Source organism: Empidonax traillii, unplaced genomic scaffold (assembly GCF_003031625.1).
Source record: "Empidonax traillii isolate 1590-97213 ecotype Southwest subspecies unplaced genomic scaffold, ASM303162v1 scaffold20:size5563877, whole genome shotgun sequence".
Lineage (NCBI taxonomy): Eukaryota > Metazoa > Chordata > Aves > Passeriformes > Tyrannidae > Empidonax > Empidonax traillii.
This window is the reverse complement of record NW_020955213.1, coordinates 4,823,188-4,842,634: the sequence shown is the minus strand read 5'-3', so window position 1 is coordinate 4,842,634 and position 19,447 is coordinate 4,823,188. Positions and strand designations below refer to the sequence as shown.

Sequence of the window (19,447 nt, the reverse complement as noted above, 5' to 3'; positions counted from 1 at the left end):
TTTAGATAAAAATATATGTTGATCAATATATTATTCCAATACAATGTCATGAAGATTTGAAAATACAGAATTATCAAAGCATAAAGTACACAGAATAATTAAATTATGGTTTGAAATATCGCCAGTCTTTAACAAAAACATGTGCAGGATATAGCAAAACCATCAGTTTTGTAACCATATATTAGCAATAGATAGACCATCCAGTTAGAGGAGTGGTTACACAAGCAAAAAGTAGCTGCATGCAAGGCAAGAAAAATGGTGAATTAGGAAACTGTGGTTTTTAAGGACTGCTCTGAGGTTTAGCCAAGGATTTTGCAGTGGGAAATTTGGTCTCCAACAGAGACAAATTGTGAAGTCCAGAAACATGTAGCAGATTTGTTTCCCAAAGGCTTTACTAAGCTAGAATAAAGAATTATGTAAGGAACTGGATAACTGTAATGTTTGTTGATTTTTCTTTTGTTTAGAATTCCCTGTGGTAAGATCCAGGAAGACAAATGTAGGTTCATAAGTGTGTGGGCTTATCTACTTATTTCAGTCTCAACCTTCAGCTCCATGAAGAAAAAAGAGAAGGAGAAAATATCAGTGCAATAAGTTTGTTATATTTGTACATAGCTCACTACCAGGAATGTGTTGTATTAAGACAAAGGGAGTAAAATAAGGTCTCTGGAGTCTGCTTTGACATAAATCATATTTCTGTGCTATTATATTTCCATTTATTTCAGTGATCCTATCCTGCTGTACAGTGGGTACAATAAAAGGAAGAATCCATTTGAAAATTAGTTCTTGTAGTCTTTCAGCTTGAAACATGAGCAGTGTAGTAAAAAAAGGCCAGGCCTGATGAGACTAAACTGGTCTGTCATTAACTGGTTTATGATGACTACAGAGGTTGTATTCCAATGCCCCTGGGATTTATAGTTTCATTTTATTTTTATGATTAGAGCAGTCAACAGAGAGAGACTGTAAATAGATTTTCTCATCTTGTAATGAACTCAGATAATGGTGCATGGGTGGATGGATTTCCAGCCATGTGTTGTTAGGGGCTCTGTGCAGCTGGAGGGGGTTATACCTTCAAGGGTTAGATAAAATTGAAGCATCTATGGCTGACAGAATTCTTTTAATTCAAATGTTGCAACTTCTGTTCTATTCTTCAACGCACAAATTATTTTGAAATAGAAGTCTCTTAGTTTAAGGGATGGAAAATGTTTTGTGTTTTCTATCCACAACACAACTTCCACAGAACAAAATTTTGGCCCAGGGAACACAAAACTCGTAAAAATAAGTGTAATTCAACTTCTTTGTAACATGGGATGGGAAGACTTGCCTCCTGTATTTCCTCCTGGGAAGGCAATCCCTGCCAGCAGTGCTGCTGAGCTTGGACAGGCTGTCCTGACTTGTCATGAAATCAGTGGATCTGAGATTAGAAGGCCTATGCTCAGTAAGACAGTCTATCCTAATATTAAAAAGGGATACAACTTGGAGAATAAAAAATAAGTAAAATAGAAAAATCCAGCTCTCCCAGCATGCTTGAACATGTGCAGACCACTTAGGTACAACCACGAACCCTACAGCAGGAGTGGATCTGTGCAGGTAAAGGGTTGGTCTGGCCCTCCACACTGTACAGTTTTTCCTTCAAACTTGTTCTAGTCTGATTCCATGGACTGGACACAGAGTTTCATTTGAGAGAAATCCAGATTGTGCACTCAAGACCACTCTGGGAGACAGAGCAAAGTAAGGCAGGAGGGCACATTTGAGCATTCACTGTGCATCCCAGCTAGAACTCTGATACAGATCCACCCCAATTTCTTGATGTTAAATACATAATTCTTGATGTTAAATGATAAAGAACTCTGCACTATTGAGATATTTTACCCATAGGTCACAAAGAATTTTACAAGTGTTGTCAAAGATTATTACAGTTTTTGCAGATAGATGATCCCCTGCTGATTTTCTTGACTTCCTTAGGAACAGTGAAGATTATCCTTCCCACTACACAGCAGTCAGCTCTTAGCCAGAGTTTCAAAGTCACTGACAGAGCAAAGGCTACTGTGGATCTGGCCCATAATGCTTTACTTTTTTACTTCACAGTGCTACAAACCTTAGCATTCTTTCATTTTAGCATTCTTTCTGAGGTGTTTACTGATATTTAACATTCAGGACAAGAAAATAAATAAATCAAAATTCTCCCTGGTTAATCGTGCTATGACCAGGTGGTTTTCCTTGCTTGCTGTAGATGTAAATACTTATCAGAGGGAACTCTCAGTCACAAGTCAAAGAGCAAGTCATGAAGAAAAAAACCATTCTCACAGCCAATTCTTGCACCAACTCTGCTAACTCCTCTCCTGCCCAGTCGAGGAATTCCATCTAGGGATCTGTGTTCATGCTTGGGAACACAAGGCATCCCTTTGAGCTTATGCTGGAAAGTTCAGCTGTTGCAGCTTCTTTTCCCACTTGGTTTGATTTCTTTACTGTACATTTTTAAAAATGAGGAACTCCTGGTGAACACACTTTCATAGACAGGGCAAGCTATGGCACCTCTTTCCAGGGTCCCAGTGGCAGTGACTTGACTGTAAAGTCTCAGTTTCTGCCCTTCATCCCACGTGAACTAAACACTCTCCTCCTCTTTGGTGATGCTGTAATCTGTCAGCAGTGTGACACTGATTTCCGAGCCGTGGGTGCTGCCCGTGACTGACAGGGCTCTGGTGGGAGAATTGCTCTGGGTGGCACTGGGAGGCTTTCTACGGAACGCTGCCCTGCAGCACAAGACTTGCTTTTTAAAATGTTGCCGGAAACTTTTACTCAGCCAATAAAGGGCAAAGGGATTGATGCAGGAATTGCTGAAGGCCAAGGCGCGGGAGAAAATCGTGGCTATCAGATGGAAGGTGGAAGCGTCCACGGAAGTGTGGTATGTGAAGGAGCGGTACAGGTAGAGGATGTGGTTAGGCAGCCAGCAAAAGGCAAACAGAGCAACAAGCACCAGCACTGTTTTTGCAACTCTCTTGCGGGATTCAATCTACAAAAAAAAATGATGCACATCTGGTATTAGTAACAATTAGTATTGCTGGTGCTGGATTGGCAAAGGAGTGTAAAAGTCTAACTGCATTAGTAACCAAAAAAAAAAAAAAAAAAAAAAAAAAAAAAAAAAAAAAAAAAAAAAAAAAAAAAACAAAATGAAAAAAGAAAACAAACAAACAAACCCCCAAACCACAAGGAATAAACAGTGAAATAAATCTATTTCATAATTTTCTTAACAAAGTGTTTTCAGTGCAGAGCACATTCCCTTTCCATTATAAATCACGTGGCATTCTCATCTAGACTAGGACTTAAAAGTACAGTAGTTAATGTGTCAGCTCACAAGGATGAGGTCCCAGTGTTTACAAATCAGTGGTTTAACTCCTGAGTTTATAGGGCCATGATAAAGCACAACAGACCCATCCCTCTTCAGGAAAGCATGGACACTCATGAGTGGTGAGTCATGAGCATGTACGTAAAGGCACAGCTGAATTTGGGTTGCCAGTGTGGGCTGAGTTTTGTGGAGCCTTTTACTCCACTATCAGGTAAATTTTTGTGCTCAAGAATTCCGAGGTAATCATCACAATAGGCTTTGCAAAATTGGACACTTTATAGCTTGATCACAGCTTACCTGCTTACGGGCATGACCGTGTTCTTCTGCTGGCATGTTGGATGTACTTTTATATAAAGTTCTGGCGATAAGAAAGTAGTAGACAGAAATGACAGCCAAGGGCACAAGGTAGAACACTAAGAAACAAACCAGGGAATGAGCTTCCTGCAGAATCTTCTCAGATACAGGGTAGGGGGCACACGCCTCAAAAGTTACATTTTTCTCAGGATTGCTGAAAGAATACAAATCTGAAAAAACAGCCTCTGGGATAGCAAATATCATGGAGACGATCCAAACACATCCAGCTTTGCAGCAGGTCTTCAGGAGCGCATCTGAAGTCTGCAGTTCCAAGGGCTTCACGATGGCTCTGTATCTAAAACCACCAACATCATTGTCAGAATAAATACAGAAATAATGCAATCACTGACAGTGCAAACTTCTTAAGGGTAAAGCCATTACTGTTCCTGCTAAACTAAGGGTGCTGGAATTGTCTTGGAAATGAAAACAGATACTAGCTCATTGGAATTAGGATGGAAATGTAAAAACTAATTTTAAGCATGTATTTTAATGGATTGTCTGGCAGGGCTTGCCACTAAAGCCTTCCAAAGTAAAGGTGATTTGTACTGTTTGGATTGTGATCAGTAAGGGCAATCATCTCTCCCAATTTTATGGCGCTGCCTAGAAAGGTAAATGGTGGAATTAGTATGCAAAACTGGTAAAGGTGTGAAACAGGTTAGCTATTTTATAAATCATGAACCCAAGCATGTTCATCCCTCCTTTCTTCCATCTTCCCAAGACCTCAGCAGAGTGCAGTGATCTGACTCAAAGTAATGCTCCAAGATTCATTCATATTTATAAAGCAGGAGCGGACAGTGCTGTTGACTCATGCCTGTGACTCTGCAGCATGTGGACTGAGTCAGGCAGACGAGAAAAATCTGGGTAAATCTGCAGATGTGTGAAAATCTGTGTGGAAATGGGACATAGAAAAAGGATGAACCCCCATGAAGGTGGGTGAAGCACAGGCAACAATATATCCAGTTGGTCAAGGTTCAGGGATTCTCCATAGTGCAGAAAGAAGTGATCCCTCCAGCAGGGCACAAGACTGGTATGAAAGGAAAGGCAGTAGAAAATGACCCAGAGGATAAGACAGCCTAGTTGTACCATTTTGCACGAGCTGAGGATATGGTCTTTTTCTCCTCTAGGCAAATTCAAATAGAAAACTGGAAGCTGGATTGTTATTTATCAAAGAAATACCATTTTTATTGGCTTTGAGCTCTTCTAGCACACTGGAACGTGACAGTCTGACATTGAACACACGACTGATCTGAGCTTTCTCAGTAAGTTTACCATGTAGTTACTCTGTGAAAATGTTGCACAGAGTATTTATGTAACAGCTACCATGAAGAATTAAATATAGAAGCAAGTGCCTAAACTGTAGAATCAGAGAATAGGTGGGTTTGGAAGGGACCTTTAATGGTCATGTACTCCAAGGTGGGTTCTGAACTGATATCATACAGGACCAAGACCTTGGAGCTATGATAGATAGTTCAGTGAAAACATTAGCTTAATGTTCAGCAGTTGCTAAAAAACCACATCAAACCCTTAAAAAAACCAAACAAAGAAAACCCCCAAACCCAAAAACCACACACACAAAGAAACCAAACAAAACAAAACCAAACAAACAAAAAACCAAACAACCAACAACCCCCCAAAATGTTAGGCATTATTAGAAAATTGACTAAAAGAAACACAAACATCCTAAGGATGGAATATACCACAAATAGGCTGGAGAGATGGAGAGGGATCTCTGTCTCTTCTGGCCATCAAATGAAGGCACGTTGTTTATCCAGCAGGCAGTGAAAATCATTGCTGAACAAGTTCAAGAAGAGGCTGGACAAGGATCTAGAACCCACTAAGGTTACTAAATAGACAGAAACCACATCTGTTCAGGGGGTCATCTGAAGGCTTAGGGTTTAAGTATAGTGTTGGATAGAGGGTTTTATTCTTTCTATGTGTCTTTTCTTGTCTTTGTACTACCACTGCTGGATGCTGGTATTGTCCTACATAGACCCTTGATCTGTGGCCATTCCTGTGTTGGATGATTGTTTTTGGAGTACAGTAGCAGAACCATTGCTTAAATTCTGGACACATGAATCACTTGCTATTACATACAAGCCAGAATTGGTGGCATACTAGATGAAAATCTTTTTCTCTCTTACTACTACATTTCGTTTTGTGTTTTTCTACTCCTTGACATGCTCCTGCTGATTGAAATGAAATCTCATCTTATTCATTCAGGAAAGAAGTACTTGGAAAACTGTTTGTTCAGCAAATCTTGACAGCAGTCAGACCAGTGGTCCCTACTAGCAGTGCTGTCATTGTAACCTGAGTTGAATTTCAGGACCTCTGGGCTAAAATATTTCTGTAAAAGATATAAGAACTACAAGAGAAAACATATATATATAAAAATATATATGCACTTAAGAAGCTGAAAATTAGAGTAGTCATCAAATCATGGGATTCGTTCCTTTGCCCCAGTCTGTTCTGTGTTTTCTTTTGTATTTTTACCCCATGTCAATCTTTTATGTTCTAGGATTTCAGAGACTTCTTGAATGCATAGGACAAAGGATTTCCACTCATTTTCACAGTTTTGTTTTTCATCTTCCCTGACTACTTTAGTGCACCACTAGATAGCACCAATATACTGTCCTTTCCCCAACCTAAGCAATTTCCCTTTTCTGTGCAATTGGGAAAAAAATCCTGTACTGTACTTCAAACTAATAAAAGGTCAAAAGACTTAAAGAGTCTTTCTCACTTCACCCTTGAAGCACTGCTTCAATTTTACTAATACACATTTTTAAATTACATGGGAGACTGGTCAGTTTGGGGTTTGTTTTTAGTCTATTACAACGTGATATTTAATATTGTGCAAAATTATAACTTCTGCTCTTTTATCCATTTCTAACTTCACACCTGCAGCATCTCCTGGCAAATCAGTTGCACGGACCCACCTGTCAGCACTGAGAACAGTCAGGGTGAACACTGATACTCCAACTGAGGTTAACTGGATAAAAGACAGCAGCTTGCACCCAATCCTTCCGAAGAGCCAGGTATCCACAATGTAACGTGTTGCATCTATAGGCACACAGGTTAACAGAAGCAGCAGGTCTCCAAAAGCCAGGCTGGTGATGAAGATGTTGGGAACAGTCTGCATTGATTTAGTCTTGAAAAACACTTTGATGAGTATAGCATTTCCAAGGAGACCCACTGAAATGATCACAGCATATGTGATGTAAATTGTGCACAGTATTTCTAATCCTGGAAAGGAGTCTTCAGTCCATTTTTCATTTGTCGTTTCATTGTCAGTGATTGATTTCAGTGCTGTACCATCCATGGATGCACACAAAGTCTGATTAGCTGAATGCAAGTATGCTTGAGACATTTCTTTAACTGTTTCTTCTCCCCAGGCTGGACTTAAGTTGATCAGAAAATTGTTTAATATTTAGCTCACAGCATATTAGCAGGGTCAATGGAAAGGTGCAGGTTTGTGTCTGAAATTAGGATTCCCGTTGCACATTAACTACTTTCATCCCCTTCTGGATCTCAAAACATGACTAGGAGAAAATGCACATAGATCTTGTTCTGAACTGTGGAGGAGGTGGGGAATTTTTTTATTGGCTTTTCAGCTATTGGAGCAGAGAGGGAGGAGGAAAAGAGAAACGGAGTTTCTTTAAAGACAGCTGAAATGAGGTGCTTTTTTTCTTGGAGATATCTGGCAAGTAAATATCATATTATGACTACTGTGATATTAGGGTTTGTTTATTACTTAGCAAATGCTTCCTAATGTTGTTCAAAATATTCTAAAAAGGAAAAAAAGGAAAACTGAAATATTTTTCCCAGTAGTACAGGTAAGTAAAGAATACGCTAATTTAACACAGAACTCTTCAGTATACATTAATGGCAGATAAAATATCTCAGAACATATATGGTATTTGCTGAAAAAGCTGTAGAGACTGCCTGTGTTCTGATTAGTCTTTCTATCACAGCAAAGCAGTGACCTTCCAAAAGGCAATATAAAATCAAAATTTACAGCCATAATCCTGCTAACATGTATATTAAAGCTTAGGTTTTTCCATTACAGCACTCCCATTGCCATCAAAATGACACCTTATGCTAAAGTTTGAACATGTTTCTACATTTTTTGGAAGTGCTTTCAGAAGATAAACTCTTGTCACGATCGACCATAATATGTCCTTTCATGCAGGCACAGTATGTAGGTTGCTCACAGATTTAGGTATCTTTGAGGATGCCTGATTATGTTGTCCACCCACACTGGCGTAGTACTGTGCATTATATTTAATACAGAGTTCACCAACTGTAGCAGATTGTGACAGCTTAATGTCAGATAGTTACATAAAATGTTTAGTTTTCCTGTATGGCAGAAGCAGGGTGTCACCAAACATTGGGAACTAATTGCACTCCAGCAAGTGTTGAGTACTCAAGGGTGGCATCTGAATGAAGCATCAGGTGTTTAGCTGAAACTGGGATTTAGCTGAAAGAAACACATTGCTTGCCTTGAATTGCACTAGAGGTTGGTTGATGCTCCAAAGCTCAGCCAACAGCAGATCCCAGCCTCTTATAGTCCCAGAGCTTCCAGAGACATCCGAGAGATTTGTGCTGATAATGTGAACTCTGAGGCTCAGGAGTTCACTCGACCATTTTGTATGCTGGGATAGAGAACCTGAACTGAACCCCCTCTGTGTAACACATAATCCACAGGACTGGACTCGTGAGCTCCGAGTTGCTCCCAGCTGTTTGTTTGGGGATGGCTCAGGTATGAAGGGACAGCTGACAGACCTCCCGACCCATATTGAAACCTCTTGAGGACATCAACGTGTGCCACACGTGAAAGCAACCCCAGAAAGGGGCAGAGGCTTAAAATTCTCTTTACTCCTGATACTTCATGTGCTGTTTATCCCAAACTGGACCTGAATTGATGTGTCTGGACCTGAATGCTCAGTTTGGTGCTTCATACTTTAGAAGCCTTCACCACCAGGATACACAGACACATTTTCCCTGTTCTTTCTCTAGCAGGGCATGGTATTTATGTCTAACCCAGCTCATAGCAGCACAAAAGTCTACTTGGTTTTCTCTTTCCACTGAGAGATTGCATTTTTCCCATCTTTTTCCCCCCTGGGGGAATGTGGCAGAAGGAAGCTCCATCATTTCTCCCAATTCTTCCTTCAGTCCTTGTGTTAGTGCAGGTTTTAGGTAGTTGGTCAGATTCTCTCTTTATGCAGCATAAGATACTGTCTTAGTGGACTGATAGGAGGTGAAAAATACTATTTTGAAAAAGCACACAAAATAACACTGTCTAGGCCCAACAAAAGCCTGAAGTACAGATAGTAAACCACATTTGCAGTTTTTTTATGATGGTGGAATTTCAACTATTTCTGGTAGCTCTCAATTGTTCAAATCCAGATAAAAAGGAAGAGAATGGCATTGTTATTCCAAACTGTAAAGTAATCTAAGGTGTTATTTTACAGCTTTCTCTCCTGGTGCAAAGAGGAAAGCAATTTGGGTGATTCTGGCTATTGTTTCAAATAGCAGGCTTCACAGAAAATTAATGTTCCTTTTTGAATTCCATGCTGCAAAAAACTATGAGTAAAATACTCAGGAGTATATCATTTAGCTGTGTTTTTAATGCAAATTTTCTGTTTTAATGCAGTGTGACTGTTTACTTAAGTCATTGCCATGTGCTGCATAGTGTCACCCACTCAGTAAAATCCTTCAGAACCATTTGCTCTGCACCAAGCCAAAATATGAAGAAAACAGCCAAAACCTTAACTCCCATTAAGGAATTGATTTTCCAAAATTGTAATTATTTTTGGTGCATATTTTTTATTATTTCACTGTACATTGGTCAAGCTGCTTTGATTACTATCTATGCAGATATGTCAGATTGCTTTGTAGTTAGAATGCTAGGAACACCAAACTGATACACACTGAATTACAGCTATATTAGCCAGCCTGGAGGTTTTAGGATTATTTTAACTCACTCTTTTTTAGGTTGTTATTTGTATCATTTCTGCATAGAGCTATTTAGTTGTCTTAATTCTTCTTTTATGTCTCAAGCTCATTTTAGCCCCTTGCTTTGATTGTCTCTCCTAGCAATTCCACCATCTGTTTGTTGCTGGCTGGTGGATCCTTCTGTCTCCACTGAGCAAACTGACGTTTATGTCTGCCGAGTGATAACAGCAGAGAGATACCGAGCAGCTTGTCTGTCCTAGTCCTGAGTTTTGGGAGACACTGTTGTGGAATCCTCCCTTATAAAAGGCTTTTCTCAGATTGAGAAAATCCAAGAGATGAGCCTGATTGCTCTCCATGTGCCCAGGCTGTTCAGAGCAGAGCAGGACTCTGCTGCGGGGTCACCACAGGCACATTCCTCCTACCCCTCCCTGGATGGGGAAAACTGATTTGAAGTCTAGCAGCCTGCCCAGATCAGTGTCAGTCTTTCCCTTCCAGCACATTTCAGTAGCCTTCCTTTTAGGTTCTGTTTTTTTGACATGAAGGAATGCTTTTTATTTCTCCATCAGAAAAGTTCTAACCTGTAGTCCTTCAGCAACTCTAGCTTATAAACTGGACTCTGCAGTTGTAACTAGAATTATCTGAAATACATTTTTCTTTCTAGTGTTTTCTGAACTGGCAAAGCCAGTGTTGGGAAGAGGAATCTCTGCTCATCTTGTTTCTGACTCACATCTGTGTTTCAGCTTTAGTGTCTTCTCTTTAAATCGGAATTGCCAATAGTGTGACAAGTAATGGCAAGATGGGGGGACAAAGAGCCATTTCATAGCTGTGTGGCTTGTGTGACTGTTCCCAATCCATTTTCTAGTGTTCAGGCAGGCAGGTATTAAATGGAAAAGTCTGAATGCACACCTGGAGTGAGTATCCCTGTCAGAGATGGTGACTCATGTTTAGAGTAGATCACTAACACATCCAGTGTTGTGTTCAGTTCTGCTCTGTCCTCCTGGGACAGTGGGAACGAGCCATTTCCATGCACCACATCTGAGTGCCTCCCTAAACATAGAGAACATCACCTTCCCATCTCACCAGACACCCGTTTTGGAAATATGAGTGTTGGGCAAAGGGGAGGAATGTTGCAGAGGGCACTGCCCACACTGGATTTCTTCCCTTGTGAGCACAAGAACTTTATTTCAGTGTCTATCAGTCTGATGTTTTTCACCACTAATTGGGAACATCTTCTCTCTCCTGTATTTTGATTTTTTCACCATTTCCCAGTCTCCTCAGCAGCTGGAGACTAAACAACTACTGAGCTATAAAAACCGAAAATGTTTTTTAGTACATTTTAATGATGATTTCCTCATCTGCGTCACATTCATGGCAGCATGTAACCATTTATTGTCAAAGACTACCCATTTAGGGGAATTACACATTGTTTTATTACTGGGTTTATCAGTGTGGAGTTGATTTTACACCAAGGGCAGAGGGAGCTGTGCAGGCACTGAGCCTCAGGGCATCAAATCCTGCAGTAATATTTAATTGGAACAGTGTCCCTGTTTTTTGAAACTAAAGATGGGCTATCCAATTAAACTTTCAAATACCACAAGACTTATCAGCATGTCTAGGAGTAAAAATAACACCATCTCAACCCTCAGTGTTATGAAAGTGAGACGGAAGGTCAGTTTGGATGAGCTGTCAGGGGGAGCATTCAGTGATACAGCAACGAGACAGATAACTTCTTGGTCAAAATATGAGAAAAGAGCTTCTGATTTTGTTACATTGCCCAAATCCAGACTGTTCAATGCAGTTAGTGGGACAAACTCTGCCTGCAATGGGATCTTAAATGCTGTCATTAATCTAATTAAGGCTCCAAATACCTTTTATCCTGTTTCTCTATTCTTGCATTCCTTCCATCCCCCTTTTCCAAAAGTTTCCTCAGCCAGTTCCAGAATGGGAATGGCCAGTGAAATACTGGTGTCATTTCTCAGAAAAGAAAGAAAAGTAAACAGTGGAATTTATCCTTGAATTTCATCAGTTACATGCACAACCAGGCAAGGAAGTAATATAGCAGCATAATTCTTTTGGGCATCCTTGAAACTCTCAATGATACATTTAATTTGGAACCATTAAAATGCCATTACATGCTAAATACTTTCTGATACCTAAAAGCACAGTGAATTGAGCATTAAGACTTAACAATCATCTTATGCAACAGGTAATTATCTTCCCAGTATTTTGATTTTTAATCTCAAGTTATTTCCCATAATGACACTTCTTTTGTTGTCCCAGTAATAACTGTCCACTAAATTTAGAAAGAATTATACATCTTGGGTGTAAGCATTGCTACCCTGTGTGGTCAACCACTGCTGCAGATTCAGACACTCTCAGGAGGAAGCTTAAACAAGCTGTACTGACCTTTAGCTGTCATCCTATGTAATATTTATCTATCCCATGGTTACCAAAGCACTGTACATACACTGAGCTAGAAGGCAGCTTTAGCCACTTGTACACAAAGGGACATAAAAAGTTTCTGGGAATCCATGAGTGAGCTGCCAACACCTTGGATCTGCATCCCCTGACTTAGCTGGTCCACAGGGTGGAGAGTTTTGTGCCAGTCTAAATAGCAAGATGGGAGTGGGGAGTGTTTTGCTGCAGTGACTTTACTACCATTTTTTATTTCTTTTGTATCATCTAACCTATTGTTAGCAGCCCACTGAGATCTGACATTGAATGATTGTCTTCATAGATAAATATACTTTCTGAAATCCTTATTTTACTGCTTTAAAACAGAGCACACATTTCCTGGTGTATGTATTGCTAAAAATAAGCAATCTAGGAGTAAATGAAGATGACTTCGAAAGCAGAGGAACTTTTAGATTGAGTCACAGAACAATGGAATGGTTTGGGTTAAAGGGACCTTAAAGATCATCTCGTTCTGACCCCCTGCCATGCTCAGGAGTCAAATGATACAACCCAAACCGGGAGGAGGAGGATGGGATCGCATAGGTCACACTCGGCTCACACTCCAGCCAGAGCTGTTCCTGTCGCTGAAAATTATCAGGATGTGAATCACGAGCGCAGAGCAGATTTTATTAGATTTGTTCTTTGTGCGTGTCCTCTTCGTGTGAAAACCATCAATGCACAATTCTGTGACAGAATGTCAGCGCAGATATGTTGGAGAAGAGCAGATGCACCGGTGCCGGTGCGGAAGATATTATTTCAGCCCAAGGAAAATTACACATCCTCATTCTGGCTGACAACCTAAACAATGCCATCCTTGAAACATAAATGATACACTGTTTAGCTGGAAAAGTCATTAGGCGTGTGATGGAGAGTGGAAGTGAGCTATCAGCCTTCCCAGAACAAATAGCGCTTCCCATTTTACATAAGCAAGTTGACAAGGTTTTAAAAATTTACTTCCAGATTTTGCTTTTTGAATAGAAAAAAAATAATTCAATAGTAAGAATGGAGACCTGACATTGCTCCATGCTGTGCAGCTTGCTCCTCTTCCTGCTAGTACACCTGCAAAATGGGAAACATGCTCATGGATCTGCCCAAGAAATTTCCAGCCATTTCTCAGCAGCCAGACAAGTCTTCAGTATTCCTGCACTTTTCTTACTGCTTGTCCAGCATTTATTTGAATCTTTGTTGCTTTTAATCCATTAGTAATATTATGAAGGCACTTAGCAAAAGCTTTAGAAAATCAAGGTACATTTCGCCTTTTATCAGGAATGTAATAAAACAATTATAGGATGCAGGAGACAAGGCCAGTCAGTTTCATGTTGCTCTCGTATTGATCCTCTTTTGCTGCCTTTTTATTTTAAATTAGAGTAATAGAAAATAGATTTGGGAGGACTTTCAACAGGTCTTCCAGTCTATCCTTTGCCCTAAAGCAAGATATACCAGTTCTGGCAGACATTCGTCTCATCACTATGAGTGGGTTTTAATACCTGAAATGACGGCAATTCTATGTGCTTTCTAGACCACTTATTCCTTAAAAATAGAAATTGTAACCTAATGTCTAGCAAAAAGGTAAGCCCATTATTTTCTGTCCTCTGAAGTGGATGCAGAAAGAATTACTGCACGAAGGAGAAAGTGAGGGTCAAAGCAGGGTGGTAGAGACACGTCAGTCTGTCCACCCACCTACACTTACTGATATTGTGGCAGAGACAAGCTGGTGTAAAAGGGACTTGGGGGAGGATTAAACTCCTGTTCCCCTGAAGAACTCCCCAGCCTCTCAGGACCCCCCTGGGGTGTGCAGCAGCCAGGTTAGGGGTACAGGAGGGGATCAGGCACAGCTTTAGCACCACAGCACAGCGTGTCCTGCTTTGCTTTGCAAAGCAGGGAAAACTTGTATTCAGCAGCAGATTGTGGAACAAAGAGTTTACTTATGAAAATAAAACCCACAATACTTCATGTCTGACATACTGAACTGCATTTTATGTTACATTTCTTTCCCACTGAAAGCAATTTCAAGTTAGATACAAGTGAGGATGAGGTGGAACTTGTTTGCATGTTTTTAATGACAACATTTCTCCCAGAAAGCTGAGGAACTGAAGGTGATCTGCCTGATTTCAAGTAGGCTGGGTGTAACTGCTTGGTGTAGTACATTAAAATATTCGTCTTTTCCACTAATTGCTGTGTGGGAGTTATCCACAGACTGAAAGAACCTTTTGTATTTTCTATCGTGCATATCAGCTCTAAAACATCGCTCATTATATTATTTTACTCCTCTGTCACTGGTACAGGTTAGTATTTCACTGTATTAGCAATCATAAAAAAATCTTTACCTGAATGATACACAGAAAAGGGCATTCAAAACTGAAACTAGGATTTGGTTGAACAGGTAAGTTACCAATTCAGACACAATCACTGAAAACAAACCTCTCCTTAGTAGGAGAGGAAAGTTAAGTCTTTCTTGTGATATTCTGAAATGGAGTTTATCTTCTAATGTATTCACAGCAAAATAATACTAAAGGGAAAACTCCTTAATTGCCACCTCCAAAGATGGTAGGATTTTATCTGCTATTGTTCTGTTGTTTTTCTTTTGTTTTGTTTTTTTCAGGAGAGATAATCTGAAACTTATTTCATATGCATAGATACCCATTAGAGGTGGGAATTTCAGTTTTTATTGTTTCCACATTCCATTTGAAGGTACTGGGCAACACTTTCGAACATTTAAACATGCACCTAAGTCTCTTTAGAGATCTAAAACCAAATCATCTGAGCCAGCACTTCTGAAAATAAAACCATACATCTTGGAGGCTGAGTCCAACTTCTTAATGTCCAAGTTGGTCAAACTCCATTTCAGAAAAAGAAAGATATGTCCATACCTGAGACAGTCAACCAACAGGCTAAAAAGTATCACTTGAAACTCAGTATTATATCTATTAGGCTCTGACAGTAAGTATCAGATGAAGAAGGAAACAGAAATGGCAGGAAGGTGTAAAGAGTGAAAAAAAGATGAACTATGAGAGGGACTAATGATGAGGGAGAGAATGTTTCCAGTCTCTGTTTAACACAAGGACTAATATTGGAAACACAGAGGCAGCAAATCCTTGTGTGTTCAGTATTGAAATTCCACTGAAGCCTAGAGTTGAGTCATGGCATAGCTGTGTCCAGAGTGATAACTGTACTTTAGAAGTAATTATGTGAACAATGCTTGTTTTCATACTCCACAAAGGAGAACCATCACTAGATAATTGGAAGAAAACAAATTGAGTATCAGTGTAAAAATCCTGCTTCCTGTGGATAGTGCAGCCCTGTATCCACAGTTAGTGTTCTTCGTGAACAAGGAGGTTTGGTCTCACCATCTTCTGCAGATACAGCACTGGGGTTGTAATGGACTTCAGCTATGGGAAAGAATTGGGAAAAAAATTCCATTATAATGACTTGGTTTAATGTATTTAGAAAGAATCCTAGAAGAGTCTATGCAGAACTCACTGTTTTAACATCTTTGGGGAAATAACACAAATCAACGTGTTTCCAAAAACAACCAGGAATGTTTGGTACTATTCCTGTTTCAGAAAATGGCTCTGCAACAATTTCTTCATCTTGGAAGGCAAAACCTTCAGCTGGGATTCTTCTGGATTAAAAAGACTCACAGCAGGTCCTGTTCAGCTTTCTGGAATTCCCAAGATCTCTAATCTTTTGGGAGTGCAATTCCAGTTAGGGAGCACTATCATCTATCTCAAGACTATGGTGCTTCCTAACTGGAAGTAGGTCCCGTGTGAGCAGCAGCCAGCTGGCCCAGGGTAGAATATCTCTTAGATGCCTAAGATAGAAGCTAAGCAGAGTTCCCTTCCTTTTGGAGAAGAGCCATCCCAGGATTTTAAGGGCTTTCTTACTTTCCTTAGTACAACAGAAGCCATATGTAATGTAGCCATTAACCCCAAACCACACTCTGGCACAGACAAAGCAGTGAAAGATTTCCTGTTTTTTTCCATTGGCTGGGATTTGACAGTCACCACAGGGAACCTATTGCATTCCAGTCTATGCAGTGCACACTGTTTTTCTTACCAATCTTAAAATTCCTATCTGGAGAACACCTGGGAAGGAAATCTGAACCATTGGAAGTTGAACTTGTTCCATTAGAATTTAGACTCTGCAAAGCCCGGGATGGTGATTTGTGGTTTAAATGCTTTGGTGTAGATCCTGCAGTTGCACCTGACCCACTCCAGTCTGAAATCAGAGTAGAAGGCACACAGAACAAAATTCTGTACAAGTGTCACATCTCAAACAACCAGAGAATAACCACCTCTCAGCCAGAGACAGCAAGACTTCTCCTCCCGGGCTGAGCAAACCCAGCTCCTGCACATAAGAAATAGCTACTAGCATGCCAAATATGCTGCATGCATTTCAGAATCTCAGCCTTATGAAGACTGGAAAGTCACCAAAAGCACTGCTCACATAAGGGAACACTGAATGGCATGTGAGAACAGAATTAGAGACCAAGCTGAAATCGTTTTTGGAAATCTGCAGTTTTCACTGCATGCTGTCATCCCATCATCATATATAAGCAGTTAACAGGAAAGGATAAAGGCTTATTAAAGAAAAATCATCCAATGCAATGCAGAAAGGCTACTGAGAGGAGCCTTATTACTTAATGTAGAACAAATGTGACACCAGTAGCAGACAAAGACTCATGAGTCAAGCTAAACAAACCCCCTCAGTGCTTACCAGAATAGCTACTCAGACGGAATCTTCCCCAGCAGAAGTGTACTCGGCACTGCTTCACTACCTCATCCTTCATTAGGCAGTGAAACACAAAGATAAAGAACCCTAGAGAAGCAAGAAGAGAGATTAATGTGTTTTCAAATGTATTCTCCACACTGCTGTCCCTTTTCTAAACGCTTGGCATACCATGCTCCAGATACCAGTAATGTTCTGTATGGGCAGAGAGGTGGTCCCTGGGCCAGCACTGGGATCTTTAAGGTCCCTTCCAACTCAACCCATTCTGTCATTTTATGATCCTGTTGGCCCAGAGTGGCATCAAGTCCTTCGTGCATATGAAAGGCCGATAGGAAGAGGTTTCTGCAGATTTTGTAGAGGAATAATCTGCAAGTCACTGTGGATTTTATCAATCATTTTTATGCCCTGATGAAAAGGATTGTGCCAGCTCCTAAAAAGGTGTGTTTATTGGGACCCATGTTTCCAAAGCATGAATTCATGTCTTTAGTGGTCTATAACAGCAATGCTGTCTAAACAACACTGTCATGCCATTGCAACAGAGCTTTCCTTTTAAAATAGCTAAACCCTGTAATACAAAAGCTCTCCTCTTCCCCCATGCTTGAATTACATGATGTTACAATTTATTTCTATTCCACAGCCCTAAATGGTTGGCTTTATAGCAGTACTCCACTGAGAAATTACCTTGCAAGGTGTTAAAAATGCTGAAGAGATACAAGAAAAATATCCTCACTTCTCCCCAGGCAAAAAAGGCAAAGCCCCAAGTTAAGCCCAAAAGGAACATCAAGCTGAAAGCACTTTTGAGGTCTTGGAGAACACTCTGTTTCCAGACTCCGGATCTCTTTTGTGTCCTTGTCTTCACAGAGCGGATTTGGAGGAGGACAGTGATGAACATGGCTGTATTTGTCAAAAATATGAAAAAGAAATAGGCCACAACGGAGATGTAGAACACTAGATTGTCCTGAATCCAGCAGCTGCAAGAAAGAGAGGTGTGTATTCAATATAAGGAGTTTGTGAAACTCAGGAAGGCTGGTTCCTCAAATAAGTATCCTGCATTCTACTCCAACACTTAGAAAGGGGCATTCCCTAATGCCCATTATTTTCACCCAGTGAGGACATTCATGGAATCTCTCCACTTGTCTTTTTTATAGATGTTATGGGTATTTGTTGACTTTGAGACATTACTATTTCTGCCAAATTCAGAAAAACAGGACAATTGTTTCCCAACTTAATGATGTATACACACGAAGACACACTGCCTCGGGAAAACCAAGTTAAATATGAATTAATTAGGAGTCAAAATAATAGTATGCCACTGGTTAGCTTTTCCTTAGACACAAATTAGTGTCTTTTTGCTTAGAATGGGTAACAATTTTCCCTCTGAGGTGTCACAGGGTGTGCTGCCTCTCTGATGAGATAGAATTCAAATATACCAGGTAATCTTCACCAACAAGTGATCAGATTGTGCTAAACAGAAAGTAGGTGAAAAAAAGGGAAGCATTTTTGCTATAAAACCACTTTTAAAAAGGATGAAAGAATGCAGTGTTTTCCCACTGGAAAAGAGAGGAGGCTGAGATGATTTAAATAAAAGAATTTGAAATTATGATGAGACAGTGATGTGAATTGACATTAAAAAAAACCTCCAAAAAACCAGAAGCAAATGTGCAAAATACTCGAGCAATTATTGTGCCTTTAGATTTTACCAGAAACCCAGAACATGAAGGAGCATATACAAATGTCCCACCAGACTGAGCTATTGTCATGTAAAGAAAGACCACTGAAAGGAGAGGGTAAAGATGGGGAAAAAACACAAAAGCAAGAAAGAAGTCGTTGCCTTCTGGTTATTTCTTGTATCTTTCAGATACTCTACTGACCATAGAGCTTAGAGCATTGTACTTACAAATTGCTGTAAGGATTGCTCTCAGAGTGGGACCCATTGCCATAGAAGTCTTTGTTTATAATGAGCACAAGAATAATTACAACAGCTGGTATTCCTAATGTGGAAAGCAAGGGAAGAAGAAATATTTTGATTAAAAAGAAAAAAAATGGAGAATAGGGAAAGATGTCAGATAATCTCTGATGAGTAATTACAGTAGACGTTTGCATCTTAGGATCCAACTCTACCCCCAAATTCTCCTTCTGAAATGAGTGTAATTAAATATATGACATAGCAGGTCTAATCTCCCTATTTATGTAAATTACAAATGAGTAGGCATAAAAATATCTGTGTTTGCAAAATGTCTGTGAGTGTTCAAACATCTCCAGAAGGGATCCAATCTGGCAAAATAAACCCAACTGATTATTACCAAAGCTGAGTGTCAAAAGATAAGCAGACCACAGCATTTTGTGTTAAGAGCTTATAGAGACAGACGTTTTCCAGGCAGTGTTTTATCAGTCTTCCCTTCCACTAATTTCCCATTTCTCATTTTTTTTTTCAGTCCTGTCTTTTCTGTGGAGAACAGCTGCTGCCAACAACACCATCATGGATGGCTGCCCCGAGAACAATTGGATGCAATGTCAAATCTGAGGATAGAGATGACAATACACTGCACACTATTCAAGAGCCAAACCCCCCTTTAAAACAGCATCTAATGGTGACCCAAATAATACAGACCAAAC

The 19,447-nt window shown here is 40.0% G+C and overlaps 2 protein-coding genes across 2 annotated transcripts; both read right to left on the bottom strand.

Moving 5' to 3' along the window:
- On the bottom strand, positions 1-7,258 carry BRS3 (bombesin receptor subtype 3). Its single transcript, XM_027899704.1, has 3 exons — positions 6,631-7,258; positions 3,641-3,992; positions 1-3,010 (listed from the first exon to the last, which is right to left on the bottom strand). The coding sequence occupies exons 1-3, from the start codon at positions 7,059-7,061 to the stop codon at positions 2,603-2,605; spliced, it is 1,191 nt and encodes a 396-aa protein (XP_027755505.1). The 5' UTR covers positions 7,062-7,258; the 3' UTR covers positions 1-2,602.
- A 7,491-nt stretch (positions 7,259-14,749) lies between these two features.
- LOC114065810 (adhesion G-protein coupled receptor G2-like) lies at positions 14,750-18,965 on the bottom strand. Its single transcript, XM_027899985.1, has 5 exons — positions 18,729-18,965; positions 17,513-17,802; positions 16,820-16,921; positions 16,160-16,321; positions 14,750-15,492 (listed from the first exon to the last, which is right to left on the bottom strand). Exons 1-5 carry the CDS (start codon positions 18,932-18,934, stop codon positions 15,365-15,367), a joined length of 888 nt encoding a protein of 295 aa, XP_027755786.1. The 5' UTR covers positions 18,935-18,965; the 3' UTR covers positions 14,750-15,364.
- Between the last annotated feature and the right edge of the window lie 482 nt (positions 18,966-19,447).